This window comes from Stegodyphus dumicola, chromosome 10 (genome assembly GCF_044657685.1).
Source record: "Stegodyphus dumicola isolate Sdum_Otavi_A_Nest chromosome 10, ASM4465768v1".
In the NCBI taxonomy this organism is placed as follows: domain Eukaryota; kingdom Metazoa; phylum Arthropoda; class Arachnida; order Araneae; family Eresidae; genus Stegodyphus; species Stegodyphus dumicola.
The window spans coordinates 185,652,888-185,669,597 of NC_140777.1; the positions used below are offsets into that span (position 1 = coordinate 185,652,888).

At 30.1% G+C, this 16,710-nt stretch overlaps 1 protein-coding gene across 4 annotated transcripts in view; it reads left to right on the top strand.

Annotated features, from left to right (window-relative positions):
- Positions 1-16,710, top strand: part of BHD (folliculin) — a 77,396-nt gene that overhangs the window by 22,810 nt on the left and 37,876 nt on the right. For 3 of the 4 annotated variants that reach the window (XR_015043657.1, XM_085825996.1, XM_085825995.1), the window contains exons 4-8: positions 3,776-3,997; positions 8,903-9,167; positions 10,514-10,677; positions 11,424-11,537; positions 16,454-16,685. Coding sequence is in view for 3 of the 4 variants with exons in the window: in XM_085825996.1 (XP_085682122.1) it covers positions 3,776-3,997; positions 8,903-9,167; positions 10,514-10,677; positions 11,424-11,537; positions 16,454-16,685 (997 nt within the window). In the remaining variant the exon portion in view is untranslated. The remainder of the gene's footprint in view (positions 1-3,775; positions 3,998-8,902; positions 9,168-10,513; positions 10,678-11,423; positions 11,538-16,453; positions 16,686-16,710) is intronic. The other variant, XM_085825997.1, reaches the window with a different exon arrangement.

Below are 16,710 nucleotides of genomic sequence, written 5' to 3' on the forward strand. Positions count from 1 at the left end.
TAAGGGTACCACTTTATTGGTATTTCTTTTTGGACATTCTTCACTTTTTACTTTTGGTTTTGACTTTTACCGTTGCCTGCATGAATGAGGAAACACGAATTGAATGATTGGAGACTTAGGTTTGGAGGCAACTTCCCCTTGATAAGTCGGTCTCCTTCCTACTCAACAGTCATTCACTTATGCATTAAAAAAAAAAAAAAATGTTTGGATTAATTTTAATTTACTAAATTAGTGAATTTATTTTCATGGATTGGTTTTGCACTTGATTTGCTTATGCTTCTGAATTTAAATGATATTGTAGATTAGTTCGAGAATTAAATTTTTTATATGTTTGCACATTTTTAAAAATTTTTTAATATTTTTTTTTTTTTTTTTAATTTTGGCTTTAAATTTGCTTTTTTACTTTTATACGTGTTTGTTAAATTTAAATTTAAATTTGTTTAAATTTAAATTTCATTCCTTCCAGCAATGGTGCTAAGAATATTTAATTAAATTTATTAAATTAAATTAAATTTATTCTTATGAAACAATTTTTCTGATATAAGGAATTTTTTGAACAGATTTCCTGTGCTACTTCATTTAGTCATGAAAGATGATGATATTGATGTTATCACTGACAATATTGCAGTTGCAATTTTTGCAGTTTACAATTAGAAAACTTGGAAGAAGTTATAAAATCAGCTAGGATTGACACCTAGTGGAGTTTAATTGGAAAACTGAAAGGTGCTGATGGAATTTTAAAATATAGTGAACTGTCTAGAATTATGTTGGCCATCTTGACAGTTCCCCATAGTAATGCAGAGTGTGAGAGGATTTTCAGTGTTGTTACAAAAACGAGGACTAAATATAGATCTAATATTAGTGGTGATACATTAAAAAAACTTTTATTAGTGAAAGCAGGCCTACATGGCAATTGCTATGAATAAAATTATGAAGTTTCTGTCTTAACGAAAGCAAAATCTGCCACTGTTCATAACATTTGCACGAAAACTGATTTAAATGTCCCCCCCCCCTTTTTTTTTTTTTTTTTGTGTGTGTGTGTGTGTGTGTGTGTTTTCTTAAACGATGCAAGTAATAAAAATGTTTTTTTTTTTTTTTTTTTTTGTGTGTGTGTGTGTGTGTGTGTAGGGTATTTTCGTGTTGCTTGCATTTAAGAATTAGTAACTATTTAAAGTTAATTCATTATTAAAAACTATATTTTTATCATTTAAAAAGTTTTAACGCTGTGAAAAATCTCCCGATTTCTTTAAAAAACTCCTGATTTTTGAGTGTCATAGGTTGGCAAGTATGCACTGGTTTACTTGGTACTCTAATTGAGCCTATTTTCCAGAGCATTTAGATTTTTGAATATTGCTGCAATATGAAGAGAGTAAGGGAAATAGCATCCAAGCAGCACAGATGTTCAAGCTAAAAGTGTGTATTTATCCAATATGGCAGTGTGTTCAGTTTTCAGAGTTTAGGCTCTGAAATAACTACATCATCAGCATTATGCAAGCTGTGTGGCATATATGAATTTAGAAATAGTGCAGTGCAGAAATATTATTATCTTTTTTTAGAATAAAGAGAAAATACTTAGATTAAAAAGGAGGAATTAAGAGGCTGTTATTAAAATAAATTAAAGTTGATTTTTTATATATATGTATGGTGTAATAAAAGTATGAATATGAAAGTATATAAAATAAAGTATGAATATGAAAGTAATAATAAAAGTATGATATATATAAATTATGAACATATGCTATACCGAAAAGTCATTACATTATGACCACCCTGTTATTAACATGTAAGACCACCTTTAGCCCTCTAAACTGCCGGTACACAGCCTGGCATTGACTCCACAAGGTGCTGATAGGTAGTCTGAGTTATCTGGTACCAAGCATTCGTCAGCTGGTCCTGCAATTTCTATACATTAGGAGGGGGTAGCGTGGCAGCACGGATTTGTTTTTCCAGGTGGGACCACAAATGTTCTATTGGATTAAAGATCAGGTGAATTTGGAGGCCAAATCATGACTTGAAAGTCGCTCGAATGTTTCTTGAACCATTCCGTGATGATTCGACCCTTATAATATGGTGCAGTATCCTGTTTGTAAACACTTATCACCCTGCCAGAAATACTTTTATGAATGGGTGAGCCTGGTCTGCAACGATGTTCATGTAGTGCACCGATATCAGGGATTGTTCTATGAGGTTCTATGAGGTCTTAATGTGCTCCATGAAAATATTGCCACACAACAATACCAACTGTGCATCTGGGATCCAGGATTTTGTTTGGAAATTGGCATTTAGCACAAGCCTGTCGATGTGATGGAACAGAAAACATGATTCGTCGGAACATGCAACTTTCTTCCATTCTTTCAATCTCCAATTCTGATGTTTCTTGGTCCCTTGCAGATGTAGCTGGCGATGACATGCCGTTAGTGCAGGAGCATGCTTTGGCCTCTGGTTCCGTAGGCTCATACGCAGCAATGTACGCTACAATGTGTGTTGAGAAAAATGTTCTGGGTCACCACTGTTGTAACTCTTCGGTTACAGAGAACAATGTGTAGCAATCTCAGCTATCCTCTGGAATCAATGTGTCATCAATGACAGACTGCTGGCTGGCGACTTATCATTTTACCATCTATACACCACTTTCAATATGTGCTCACACCTGCACGTGAACAGCCCACTAATCGCACCATTTCTGATATTGATGTTCTCAGTTACCAAGCTGTAACAATTTGACCTTTATTGAAGTCTGACAAATCAGCTGCTTTTCCTATTATGTTGCTAATTGCACTATGTTTGGAAAGACAATGCATATCTGCTTTATGTACATCAGCTGCACACATGCAGTGGTTTTGTTCCTGGCCGAACCCATTGTTATAGATGGAGGGTGGTTATAATGTAATGGCTCTTCAGTATATGTATGTATATATCTTTTATATATGTTTGTTTTAGGAAAAGAAAATATAAAATTACATTAGGTATATATCTTTAAAAAACTCCTCCTATTGACTGTGAAACTGTTGTCAAACAAAGTGAATTAGTGCCAATTATAGGTAAGCGGAGCGTAACAACACACTCATAACATCTGGGCTTTCAATACTGACTGATTTTTGATAAGCCAGTTTTTTTATGAACAAGATATAAATTATAATATAAGTTTGTGATAAGTAGCATGGCTATAAGTTTTTGTTGCATTTTGGGAAAAAAATAATAAAGGATTGTTGATATTCATACCTGCCTTCTGCAGAACAGCAAGCAGTAGATTAATTTCAAAGTTATAAGATCCTGCCATTAAATTGTGTTCCTTTACAAACTAGAGAATTAATATCTGTTAAATGGGGAAACGAACATCTAGATATGGCCGACAATACAGTAATAAATTGCAACCTGTGAGGGTAGAGTCTTTAATCTTAGCATACCTAGACAGAGCTTCCAGTAAAATTTGAGGGTGTAACAAAATAGTTTAATTTGATGAAAGCCTTTTTATGAAGTGGGTTGAATACTGATTGTTTATTAAATAAAGAGGTGTCAGTTTCTTCAGAAACGGGAATGATTGTTATAAATCTGGCAGGATCTCTGCTAACTTTCATTGGTTTGACAATAGCAATTTCCACAATCAATGGGATAATATAAAAATTCCTTTTATTTTTCTGCAGTATTTTCTTTATTTAACCTGTTCCTGGGTGCTGTAAAATTGATGTATTTGTATAAATTACTTATTGTTATTATTTTATTTATTTATTGTAATTTTGTTGAAAATAGTTAGTTACTATGATTTTACCTTAAGGTATGCCCAGGAAGAGAAGGCCCAATATTTTTTGGGGATGATCACAGAGGGCATGTTTTAAGTCACACATTCTTCCTTAAAGATAGCCAAGCTCGAGGATTTCAGAGCTGGTATAGTATAATTATTGTCATGAGAGATAAGATCTTCCTTCTAAATTCATGGGAATTTTTAGTGAAAAATTTCCAAAAAATAATTACAGAGCTTCAAGAAAAAGCTAATAAAGTGAGTTTTATTTGACTCTTTCACGTTTCCATATCATTGTGTATTTAAACCTGTTTACACTTTTAAATTTTCTGAATTTTTAAGTTATTTGCAATACTTAGCATTCATTGAAGTTGTAAATTTTTCTCAGTATCTTGCATCTTTTTTAGTTACTTTTTTTTTTCAAGTAATAGTAATAATAATAATAAAAGAAAATGAGTGCATTAAATTGGAAATTTCATTTTTTTTTCCAAGGTAGTTTGTAAACCAGCTCTTTTTTTCTTTTTTTGTCTGGAAAATGAAAAAATTACTATTATTATTTTAACATCTGATTTGTATGAATCTCATTTCTTTGATGAATTTTCTTCCTTAAACATTGCCAAAAAGCTTTTAATGGAAAAATTTTCATTTCAAAAATAAAACACGCATAAGCTCATATATATATATATATATATGTAATTCGGTAGATGGCTGTATTAATTGTAATAAATTTCATATGCTTGGGAGGCAAGACGCCAATTATTTTTTAATCATGGTTGAGATGGTTATAAATGTAGAAAATAAAGCGAGTAAATATATTAATTGAAGGATCACTTAATATAAAAAAGACCTAAAAGAGGAAAAAAAATCATTCTACATATTTTTAAACTTTTTTTCATTTAATAAATTGCCTCATAAAAATTTTTAATATGAAATAATTATATTGAAAACCGCACTACGTTGCACTTAGTACTTACGTGGTACATTCCTCAGTTTTGCAGTGCATACAGATTACAAATTTTTTAAATTTTGTCTGTACAGGCTCGACAAACGTATTTTTTTACAATATTCACAAGTGTTAAAAGTTTTATTGCCTCTGCATTCATTTATTTGGCATTCATTATGCTTGCAGGAAGGGTTGACACAAGTATCATTTCTCTTTTCATTGGATGCAGAAAGTTTGTGAATTTGGATGAAATGTACATCTTTTGAAGCTTCTCAGCTATATTCAAAATAAAATCACAACGGCAGATGTTCTTATATTCAGTTGTTTTCTTGTAAATTACCCACGCATGTATCGCAGACAAATCAAGAATATTAAAAAAACTTGAATAGGCCAATGTCTGGATAATGACTTCACTGAGTATTTTCTGGTCATCTAGTTCAAAACATCAGGTCCATATTTGATCCAATTTTAAAAATTCACAACTTCCAGTGATGAAAACATCAAATGGGATTTCCAATATTGGGTGCCTAGTACTCGGAAGCAGGACGTTCTTGTTTTTTCGTTTCTTTGATAAGATGTAAGCATTATATTGTCATGCTTGTAAGCACGATTGTAAATTATTTATTGTTATTAGACATAATATCTATTGAGAAATGGCAACAGCTAATTTCCGGATGTCGTTCTATTTGATACTATTTTTAAAATATTAAGATGTAGTACAATGGAAATGTATATTGGTACGATGCAGTAAGAATGTCTGCTATGTTATGTACATTTACGAATATGTTGTAGTGTAGGTTATTAAGTAACAAGTACGATTTATCTTTAATTAAATGTTTGTTTGTCTTTTATAATCATTTTATGAATGAACTTAATTACAAAAGAAAGCTAACACTGCTTAGCAATCATACTGGAATACAGCTCATTCCTTGTATTTTTGAAAGAATAAAGTGCTTCTCTTTTTTCTTCAAATGATGTTCGTTCGGCTCAAAACTCGATGTTTTCACACGGAAAAATATATGATGCTAATATAAAATTGCTAATATTTCAAGATTATGTTGCTAGCAGATGTTCAACCTTACACTATGACATTTTACATTAGACAGCTTTAAACATAACTTACTAGTGGCACAATTTTTGTCAAACAGTGGACACTTATTTGTACTCCCAAAAATTATACCCTCATTGCCATACACTCATGGATCTGTGTAGATTTCACATGGTCACATATACCTTGCATTTAAAAAGCAAATTATGGAATGAATTTGAAATTCAGTTTGGCCTTCTATAATCTTATGGTAGAAACGCTACACATCTATCAAATATTGGAACCAGCAATGTAGAGAATCAAAACATCAACATTTTGGTATTTTTTGATTATCTTCTCTCTGAAAAACATTTATTTGGCTATCTTTATGCCTTAAAGGTACTGTATAGTTCATAAATAGTTTTACAAATAGCTAGAAATGAAAGAGAAAGTAATCATGATATTTATTTATTCTAATTCATGATTTATTCAGCTAACTATTTAAACCAAATTAACTCTTTGATATAACTGACTCTTGCTGCTCAAATGCTGCTGTTTGTATGGGGTTATCTGACTTTAAAGAAATTTTGGGGAGAAGTGCTCCCAGAGTTTCATTTCTGGAGAAAATGCACTTTTTGAAAACTCCTAAAAAGTTGCCAAATTGGCAGAAAATTGTCTAATGTTGAATGTCTTGAAGGCCTGGCAGGAGAGTTTTTGCCTATATCTCAACTTTTAATTTAACTAATCTCACAATTTAAATGCTGTTCATTTCAGAATTACAAGATTAATAGAGCTACAATGCATACACAAAATAAATGCAAACACAATGTATGACCACAAATATTATTAAACAAAAGTAGACCCTTGAAATTATTCAATAAAATTCAATCTAATCATAACACATAACATTATAATAGTACACAAAAATAAAAATACAATTAAGTATTTACACCAATATATTATATGTGTATGTGTGCTTGATTTCATGTACCTCATCTTGTTTTTATTCATGTGACAAATAAATAAATTTTTCTTTTGAAATTTTTCATTATTAAAAAGTTTTTTATAAAATATTTTTTTATTTTGTATTTATTTATTTTTCTGGTTTGTTAAAACTGTTATTACATGACTGATTTTTATAGTTGGTTGGTTAAACAGTCAATTTTCTTATTTACTTACTTCTTATTACTTCATATATATATATATATATATATACATAAAGTAGAATTATTTTAAAAGTGTGCATCCATACTGGTAAGTTTATATATATATATATATATATATTGTTTACTTCTGGAAATCTTCAAAATGGTACTTTTGTGTTAGCAGTTCCTGTGTTGCTTTTATCTTAGGGTTAGTCAGGTACTTCTGTTTTGTAGCAGCTGCCATGAAATTAGCTCAGCAAGCACAAATAGCCTGGCTTGAAAAAAAAGTCACCAGCAAGAATCACACAGAGATAACAAAAATGTTGTAGGAAGACATAAAGTAACAAAATTATATTTATTTTGTGCATATGCTTTTCCACTTTCATGTAGTTTCTGGTGGCCTTCTTGTACATAATTTCTTGCAATTGCTGTGAGAAATAATAAGTTAATGAGCTTCAGTATGGTGCCAACTCTCTCATAACAGAAGATGTGATAATAACCACAAATCTATACATCAGTGAATAAAACATTAGAGATGCAACCTTAAAAGTTGCAAAAAGAAGAAAGGCATTCAAATTGTAAATTAGTTCTCTGGTCCCCAGCTGTCATTTTTTATTATAATTTATCTATTTTGGAGTAAAACTCCCGTTGATAAAATGATGTAAGAAGCAGTTTAAAATGTGCAAAATAATTGTTCACTTTCTAGTCAACAACTATTTCAGTTTAGTAGCTGGTAGTAAGTAGGATTTCTTTTCAGTTTATGATCAACTTTGACACATGAGTTTTCTTTCATAGTGGCTATTATAACACAAAGTACCAAATTTCACAACTCTTCAAATTTAAGAAGATAAATGTAATTTCAACTTTTATGTGCATTTACATATACAGTCAAAAGTTGTTAATCCGGACTCGTCGGGACTTTGGCGATTCCGAATTATAGATCATCAGTTTAAATCTGGTAAGATGGCATGCAGAAATTATAAAATTAAAAATATGAAACTGTAATTTATGAAATAAAGAACAATTATTATCTAGAGGGTATCAAAATTTACAAAAAAAAAAAAAAAAAAAAAGCTTAATATTTATTTGTTTACTTTATTAAACATTTCTTTCAATGTAAGTTGTTTAAGTTGCTTCGTTTTATTTGTGATAATACGTTCTCTTTAATTCTATAAACAGACATAATTTCTTGTTCACTTACAAAGTTCCGCTGTTCAAGTCCTATAATTGCTGTGTCTACTGACTAATTTGTCAATCGAAATTTTTTCGTTTTCAATAACCTCTGTCGCTTTCTTCGCTATCGGAAGCGAATTATAATGATGAGGAATTTGATTTAAATCATATCAAAGACGAAGTACATCGAGACAAAATACTACATTTATTAAGGAATTATAAGCCAAATAAAATAAAAACATCTGCCCTGAAGATAAGGTTAGTGCTGACAGATCAACTTCCAATTCATTGTGTGCTGCAGCGTTAAAGATAAACAAAGTTTAGATAAACAAAGGATATGCCTTTATCCATTTTTTGTAGCAATTCCACTTTTTGTTTAATGAACTTCGAAACATACTTTCACTTTGTAGATCCTTTACATATTAATAAATATATATCAGAAATTCTATTTGACATAATCGAAAGTTCAAGCTTACTTTTATAAAATTGCTCTAACAGTCTGCAAAAAATAATAAGCCGGATTCAATTCGAAGATTAAGGAACAACGCAATCTGCAGTATTAACTGAAGTAAATAATTAGATAATTTTAGCTTAGCTTATACCGTCCGTTATACATTAAACACGCACTTGTAAACGTATTTTGCGCACGCGCACAAGCATATTCACAGCCGTAAAGGTCGACGCATGCGCAGAAAGTTTGAAGCTTTGAGGTCCGGATTATGGGTATCCAAATTAACAACTTTTGACTGTAGTTGGTTTTATGGTTGGCCAAAAATCTGTTTTTAATAAATTAATTAAATGATCTTTACAATTTTTTTTGACTTTTGGAATTTCTTAAAGGGATTTATTTTTTATCTGATGGAAATCCTGATTAGGTTTATGCTGCAGAGCAGTCTGAGAACAATTTGCGGGCTGTGAGACTTAACAGCGTGACAAGAATGACAATTGACACCTTCCGTAGAAGAAGAGGAAATATAAAAGCAAGGTCTCTCATTGATCTTACAAATGATAAGGAAATATTTACATATCTTCACTTATGGTTTACTTGGATTTTAAAAGCTGGTGCTATGCGAATAACAGAAAGACTGGTGGAAAGTTTTCCAAATGAAGATACTTTTATTGATTTGGAAAGACAAGAAGGTAACTAATTAAAATTATCTTATAAATTTTTTCTAATTTCCTCTTGTAATAAATTTCCAAAACTCAGCAATACTTTTGTAAATGCAAATAATATTTAGTTACTATTCTGTTTTTAGTCTTAAATTTCTGTTATTCAGTTTTGCATGTATTTTGGAAACAAATTTTTTTAAATCATGCAGTCCATCTTTTAATACAAAATTAAAATATATTTGACTCCAATAAGTTATTATAGGAGTTCTTAGAACAATTTAAGCTTTCAAACTGCATTCTGTCTGTCTAATATTTAAATGCAGGGTAAGGCAGAAATTATCAATTAATTTTTGTAAAAACTGTATAGCTTTTTAATGCAGATAATTTTGTTTATTATTCCATTGATGTTACCTTATTTATACTGTTGGTTTGAGTTTTCTTTCTCTCTCTCTCTGTCATTTTTTTTTTTTTCCTATCCAAAGGGGCTTTGTTCCTGAGGGACTTTTTTTTTTTTTTTTTTTTGTTTTGCGATTTTGTGTCGAATCACTCTGAATGTCCGTTTCACTTTTCAAACTGTTGCCACCCACTATTAGAGCCCTGTATTATATTTGGAAAAATTAAATAATGAAGAATCTGTATAAATGTATGTATGTGTCTCGCATTGTGGTAAAACAGCGGTACCTAGAGCTATCCAATTTTGAATGACGCAATCCGTCTGTGAATATGGGCATCTGGAAGCCCAAATTTGAAATTTGTTTTATTATCGATTTCATATTTTGTAAAACGTTAATGAATTTTTGATTAACAACCTCAAGGATTTCAAAGCGAGCAATGGCAACGCAAGTGAAAGAACATGATATTTAATAAATAAATGTTTTTTCAGATTTTCTTTTTTATTTATTTATTTATTTATTTATGTTTTTTTTTTTTTTTTTTTTTTTTTTTTTTTTTTTTTTTTTTGTAATAAAGAAAAAATATATATATAAGCTTTAGGATGATTTAAAAAGTTAATCCATAATATCTGATATTTTGCTTTAGAGCATTGTATTTATAATTTTTATTAGTCACCATATTGAAATTATGCTTGGTATGTCTTTTCATAATGCTTTTTATTATATTCATCTCAGTTCTGCTTTTAATGGTTATAAAAACTATATCATTTTTTATTATATGATTTATTTTATAAGGAAAGAGATTAAGTTACAGTAATCACCATATGTAATTTATTAATTCATGTAGCAGATGTGCAGAAAATCATATGCTCTCAAAACAGTTATTTGAATTTAATTCATGTTTAATTTGTGTCATTGTTTTATGTATAAAAATAGAAGTTATGTATTTAATACTATAAAATAACATAAAGTCAATATTTGTAGAAACGGAGGAAGGCTTTATAAAAATTCATCTGACTCCATCAGGAGATGAAATCATACCAGCTATAAATGATTCATGCTATAAATCTGATAACAGTCTGACTTCAGGAGAGGAAGATAGTTTTGATGGTGCAATAGCATTTTCCTCTATCAGGGAACTTTATCAGGTTATGCTCTTTTTTGAACTATTTGAATTGGTGCTGTGAATTTATTTATTTATTGTTATTAATTTTAAAAATAGGCTTTCAGATGTTATGTATTAAGTTGTTGTCATGGCAGATGTTTAATATTATACAATAAAGCAGTATGCTGAGTGAAAATTTATCTGATACTTTTTTAAGGGGGAAAAAATTAACTTTTGCCTTCTGTGCAGACAAAGAGAATAATCATGTGTAAAATTTTATTGCACATCTTTTGTTGAAAATATATTAAAATACTTATGTAGACTTGCATGAAGTTATAAAATTAATTAAATATGATGTCATTAATTATAGTATTCTAAACAGAATGAATAGAAATAATAGTTGAAATTACATTACTTGATATATCTTCTTGGATCTTTATGTTAGACTACTGTAAGCCTGACAGCTAGCTGAATATTTATAACTTTAATCACTATTTAAATATAATAAAAAAGTGCTCGTATGGATTAAAATGTACTCAAGATTTTCAGCTGTGCCTGCTAAAAAAGGCTGTAGTCTTGACAAAAATATCTATAGTGTTTTAATTGTCCTTTGGTTACAGTGGGTGAATTCATGTATCAAATGCTAAAACAGAGAAGGTGTATTTATATCATGATTATTTTTCTAACTGTGCAGCTCTTAATTCTGTTGTTTAAAAAAAATAAAATTATTTTTAAATTTTTAAAAATTGTTTTGTTTCTTAATGTAATATTTCCCCTTTAATATTTTAGGTTCTGGGTAAAGATAAATTCCATTGCCTAGCTTTTCACACCATTGTTGGAAACCAGATAATCATAAAATCGAAGTATTTACCTGTAATAAAGTCAGTGATTACTTGTCTAAAGGTATGCTATGTGGTCTAATAAATCTAGTAAATATAACAGCTATTTATTAGAATTTTCTTTTTACCTCTCATTATCTTGTATCTTATATTATACCGCCAGTGATACCTGGCTATTAGTGCAATACACCACCATTAATCTGTTGGTGCCTTTCTGTTATGAAATATATTTTCAATATCAGTAGATCTCTTAAATAGAATTTTTAGTCTCCAGCAGATTTGCATTCAGAATCACATGCAACAGATTCTTCTTCATTTTCACTGGCTCCATATGAATTGTGCTAAATAAAAAGGAAAATAACTTCCCTTAATTAATTACTTACCTTATATCTTCTATCTCATGCTTGAAAAACTGGAAGACTTATGAATCTCTACCAAAATGTCACATGCTGGTAAATAATAGATTACTTCTGCTTCAGTTCATACTAAATCTAATAAATGCATGATGCAATACAAATTAATGTCCTGAGAACAATTTTTTTTTTTTTTTTTTTTTTTTTTTTTTTTTTTTTTTAAGTTGACATTGTGAAGAATGAGCTTGGTCCTCTTGAGCTGAAGTTGATATTGAAGAAAGTCATTCCCGTCATCCTTAGCTAAAAAGGGGATGAGGTGTGGGGGGAAGGAAACAAGTACAAAATTCTATCTCTTGTGAAAGAATCTGGAACAGCTTCTAGAGTTGCCTCAACACTCATGGAAAAGCTGAGTCATGTAGCATTGTTGGTGGTATATTGAGGATACCATCTAATACAAAATCCTCCTTAGGATCATAAACTTGTAACACCCAAAATACCCTAAGTGCTAGGCAGTTTGGCTGTTGTGTATTGATGTCATATTTCTTGTCAGGCCAATGCTTCTGTATTTATATATATTGGAAGCTGGAAAGTTTAAAACTGTTATCCGTTTGAACAAGTCTTCCTCAGTACCTTGTTGAGAAAAGCATTTTATGGACCCTTGCTTCCAGGAAGGTTCCTTTATCCTTCTTTTCAATTGGTTAGTTTCTGTGACACACAAGGTTAAATGGACTTTTCTTCTGTTATCATAAAATATTGTGCCTTAGAAGCCTCCTTAGTACTTTCTGATTCTCCCTTCTTGAAATGCCGTTAGCAACTAATTTTTCATCTGACTTTAACATAAAGAACAAAAGCTATTATCAAAAATGGCAGTGCACTAAGAATCAAATAAAACAGCAATCAATTGATAATATTAGCAATGCAAGAAACATCCATAATAAAACACCTTTTCTTCCACCTTTCATTACATAGCAATTGCTTTTAGCTGAAAATTTTTACTTAATGTTCTGTTTTGCAGTAAATTAACATGATTGGCCGATGATGTACAGTGATGTATTATTTATGCTAATGAATACATCACATCAGTGAACTCCGGGAGTATTCACTTGCTTTTGCTTTGGTTTTGATATAAAGGCTACTGTTCCAGCATAGGTGTTTTAATTTACAAGTAAAATTATTGTTACTTTTGCTTATAAGTTTCAGCATTTTGTGTATGAAAAGCTAAGTATGCTTTTCAATAGCTTTGTATGCTTCCAGCTACGAGAGGTGATGCAACTCAGTGTTAAAAGAATACAAGTGAAGGGAGCCACTATCTGAAAAACAAAGGCAGGCATGTTTTAGAAGTTGGTTCAAGCTGTTGTGCTTATGTGTAATTGAATATGTCACTATTATCTGAAGGGTTTGAACTGTTAAGCCATGACAAACTGGGGTCTACAAAAAATCAGTATAGATCCCAGTTGTAACCATAAGTTTACCCCAATACATAAGTTTAAAACAATTTATCAAAAGGGACAGTTTAAAAATGAAGAATTAATGTTAGTAAGAAATTATGCATCAACTACAGATAAAGGAGGTCATGCAGATAAATTTAATTAGATCTACAGATAAAGGAGGTCATGCAGATAAATTTAATTATGTCTACAGATAAAGGAGGTCATGCAAAAAATTTAATTAGGTAGTAGATAAGCAACTATGACTCATTTCTGCAATAATAGTAGTGATATATTTTTGAAGAAATAAATGATGTACATATATCTCTAGCTGTAGAAATTTTTCACAGTATGTATTAAGAAAAGACACCATCAAATTTGCAGAAAAGTAGGCAGTTGAATTATTCAGATTGAATTAGAAAATGTGTCATATAATCCAAACCTGAGAGGAAATTTACTATTGGGAGCAAGGTTAGAAAAGATAGGTGCCCATTTTGTACATTCAAATGGTAAAATGTAGATATACTTCAATAATAGGAATAGATTATGTTATGCAAAATGGTATTATCCAACTCTATCATGTATGATTTGCATTATTAGACTCATGTAAAACCACTTAGGTATGCTACAGACTAAAAGGAAGCTGTTCACAGTATGGAAAGTTAAATAAAATAAATGATGCAAAGGTATGGCTTCAAAGGTTTTAACGTGTATACTTTAATTATATTCAGAACACTAGTAAAAATCAAAGCATGCAAAGTGTGACCCGAAATTGAAAAATCAATAGAGAAGTGCCAATCATTTATTATTGCTAAGTCTAGTAAATATTTAAATCTGTTCCGAAGACATGTAATAAACCATTGCAAGTGGTTTATTTAAGTATTTGTGACTTGCTCTCAATTTCATCTAAAGGTGGGAGTAAATATTTCCTTGCTATCGTAGATGTCTGTAGTAGATTAGTAACTGTTTATTGTATGAAAAGTAAAAATGAATCGTCACATGAGAAAACTGACAAATAGAAAATTAGCTAGTATACGTACTGATAAAAGTGGTGAATTCTGTAACTGGCAATTTGAAAGGTAATTAACCAAAATGGAATTAGAGTTGAACATACAAAGAGAATGGGGCATGTAAACATTTGCAGCATTAGATATGCTTAAAGCTATACTTAATGATAGTAAAACAGGAAAAGAAAGGTATGCAGAAGCTCTTGGATGTTTCATACATCTTTGGAACTGGGTGTGTCATAAAAATAACCAAACCCCATATAAAATGTTTCTCAATAGAAAGCCCAGTGTTATTTATTTCAAAGTGTTTGGATGTAAGCTTATGTTGGTTTGCCAAAACAGACTAGAGATAAATTACAAATGAGTTGCAAAGTAGGAATGAAGATTGGATATGCCAAGGAAACTAGGGGGTATAAAATATGGCTACCAGAAGAATAGAGATTAATAGAAACCTACAATGCGAAATTCATTGAAAGAATGAACACAGCAAATTCTTTTTGTACATATGGGCTAACTGTCAATTAGATGTGAAAAATTCATGTTCATATGACCGATGATGTAGTGTCAGATCGGCCAATGACACATCGTGATGCATTTATACTGCAAAGATTACTTTTTATCATTCTTGCTATAACATTTAAAATTTGTATGTGTTTTATATTGCTTCTATGAAGACTCATATTTTAAGTACGCTAATTAAAAAAATACCATTGAAATTTCAAATTTGTAATCACTGATGGCAGCAGTTTTCTAAAACTTTTATTTCAAACTTCTGACTGCAGGCTTGAAACCAGAAAAAAATATTTTTCAGTTGTTATCGTTATACAGATTTAACCAAATTTACAAGTGATGTAAACTGGACTTTATTTTCATTATTTACTGTCTATCGGTTACATTGTCCTGTAATTACTGTTTTAAAAGTCTTTTTGTTACATGTCATTTATGTTGGATGATATTTTTGCTAATAGCTCACACATGTTGTAGAGATAAGATTATTTAATTTATATGCATAATTTTCATTTATACGAATTAATTGTTTTACTGTGTTTGGTCACTATATGCAGTTGCTTGAAAAGCCAATCATTAATGTAGATGGATCAACAATCCATCTAATACTGTTATATTAATTATGTATTGTATCTCTTCCATCTAATAGTGGTATGTGATTATATATAATTTTCTTAACTAGCATCATTACCAAAGTTATTTTTCAGTGTGTAATGTTGTATTACCATTATTATTGGTAGTCTATGATATTTAAATTTTAAAAGAATATGGAAAACCACATTTAATTAGATATAAATTTTCTTATAAAAATGTTGAATATATTGAAGCTGAAATTGTGATGCTGTTGATTGACATAGCAAGCATCATCATAATAAACACTATTATTTATGTAAAAGATATGATTTTTTCATATTTGAGGAACTGCCACGACATTATTCATAACAGGTCTTACAAACAGATATTTTGTTTTGTTAAAATCTTATAAGTTTTAAATAATATTTTGTGTGACATTTGTGATACACATGCCAGCATTTTGAAAGCATATTTTAAATGAAAACTAGCAATTTTTTTAGTCTTCTTTATAAAAGTAAAATCATTGTAGGATATATACTGTATGTTTTTGTTGCAGAAACAGTTTCTACTACTTGAATATTACCCAATATCCATCAATCACTTTTCAACAATCAATTTAAAAAATATTATATGTCTGATAATGAATTGCTTCTGATTAATTTCTCAGCAATTCTAGTAAATGTATGATGCTGAATTCAATAAAAATTAGCACTACATGAACTAATCTCGAGAACTAATTACTTAAAAAACTAAGAAAAGAAAGTAATGCAGATAGATATGTGTTTAGTCTAATTGCTCTGAAAAAGAAATAATAAATATAATCCTGCTTCTTATTTAGCTGTCATCTAATCCTGCTTCTTATTTAGCTGTCCCAAAAATGCATCTTTATAAAAAAAAAAATCCAGAAGAGCTCTTTTAGAGTTGCTTCAAAGCTTTCAGGAAAGCAAAGTTATGTTTTGTATTGTTGGCAGTGTATCGACAAACGTCATCTCATACCCAGGCACTGTTTCCTGTATTAGTATTTGTATTGTTAATTACTGCTATGATAGAGAGTAAAATAGTATTTGTTCGACTTCATACTAAGTTTTATCATTTCCCTTTTCTCTTTGTTAGGATTTATTGCCACGTGGTTGCTACTATCCTATCTACTATTCAGTTTCTTATCAAGATTCATGGAAGTGTAACTTTTTGGGTTTATTGCCTGATGTTCAGATTCCTGATCATGTTAATTCATCTGAGTTACATATCCAGATCAATATAACAAGCAAAAATGATGATGCAGTTGTTAATAGCTTAGATGATTTTGAAATAGTTTTCCATTCAACTGCAACTTTACCTGATAAAGGTAATATTTTAGTTTCTTATATTCC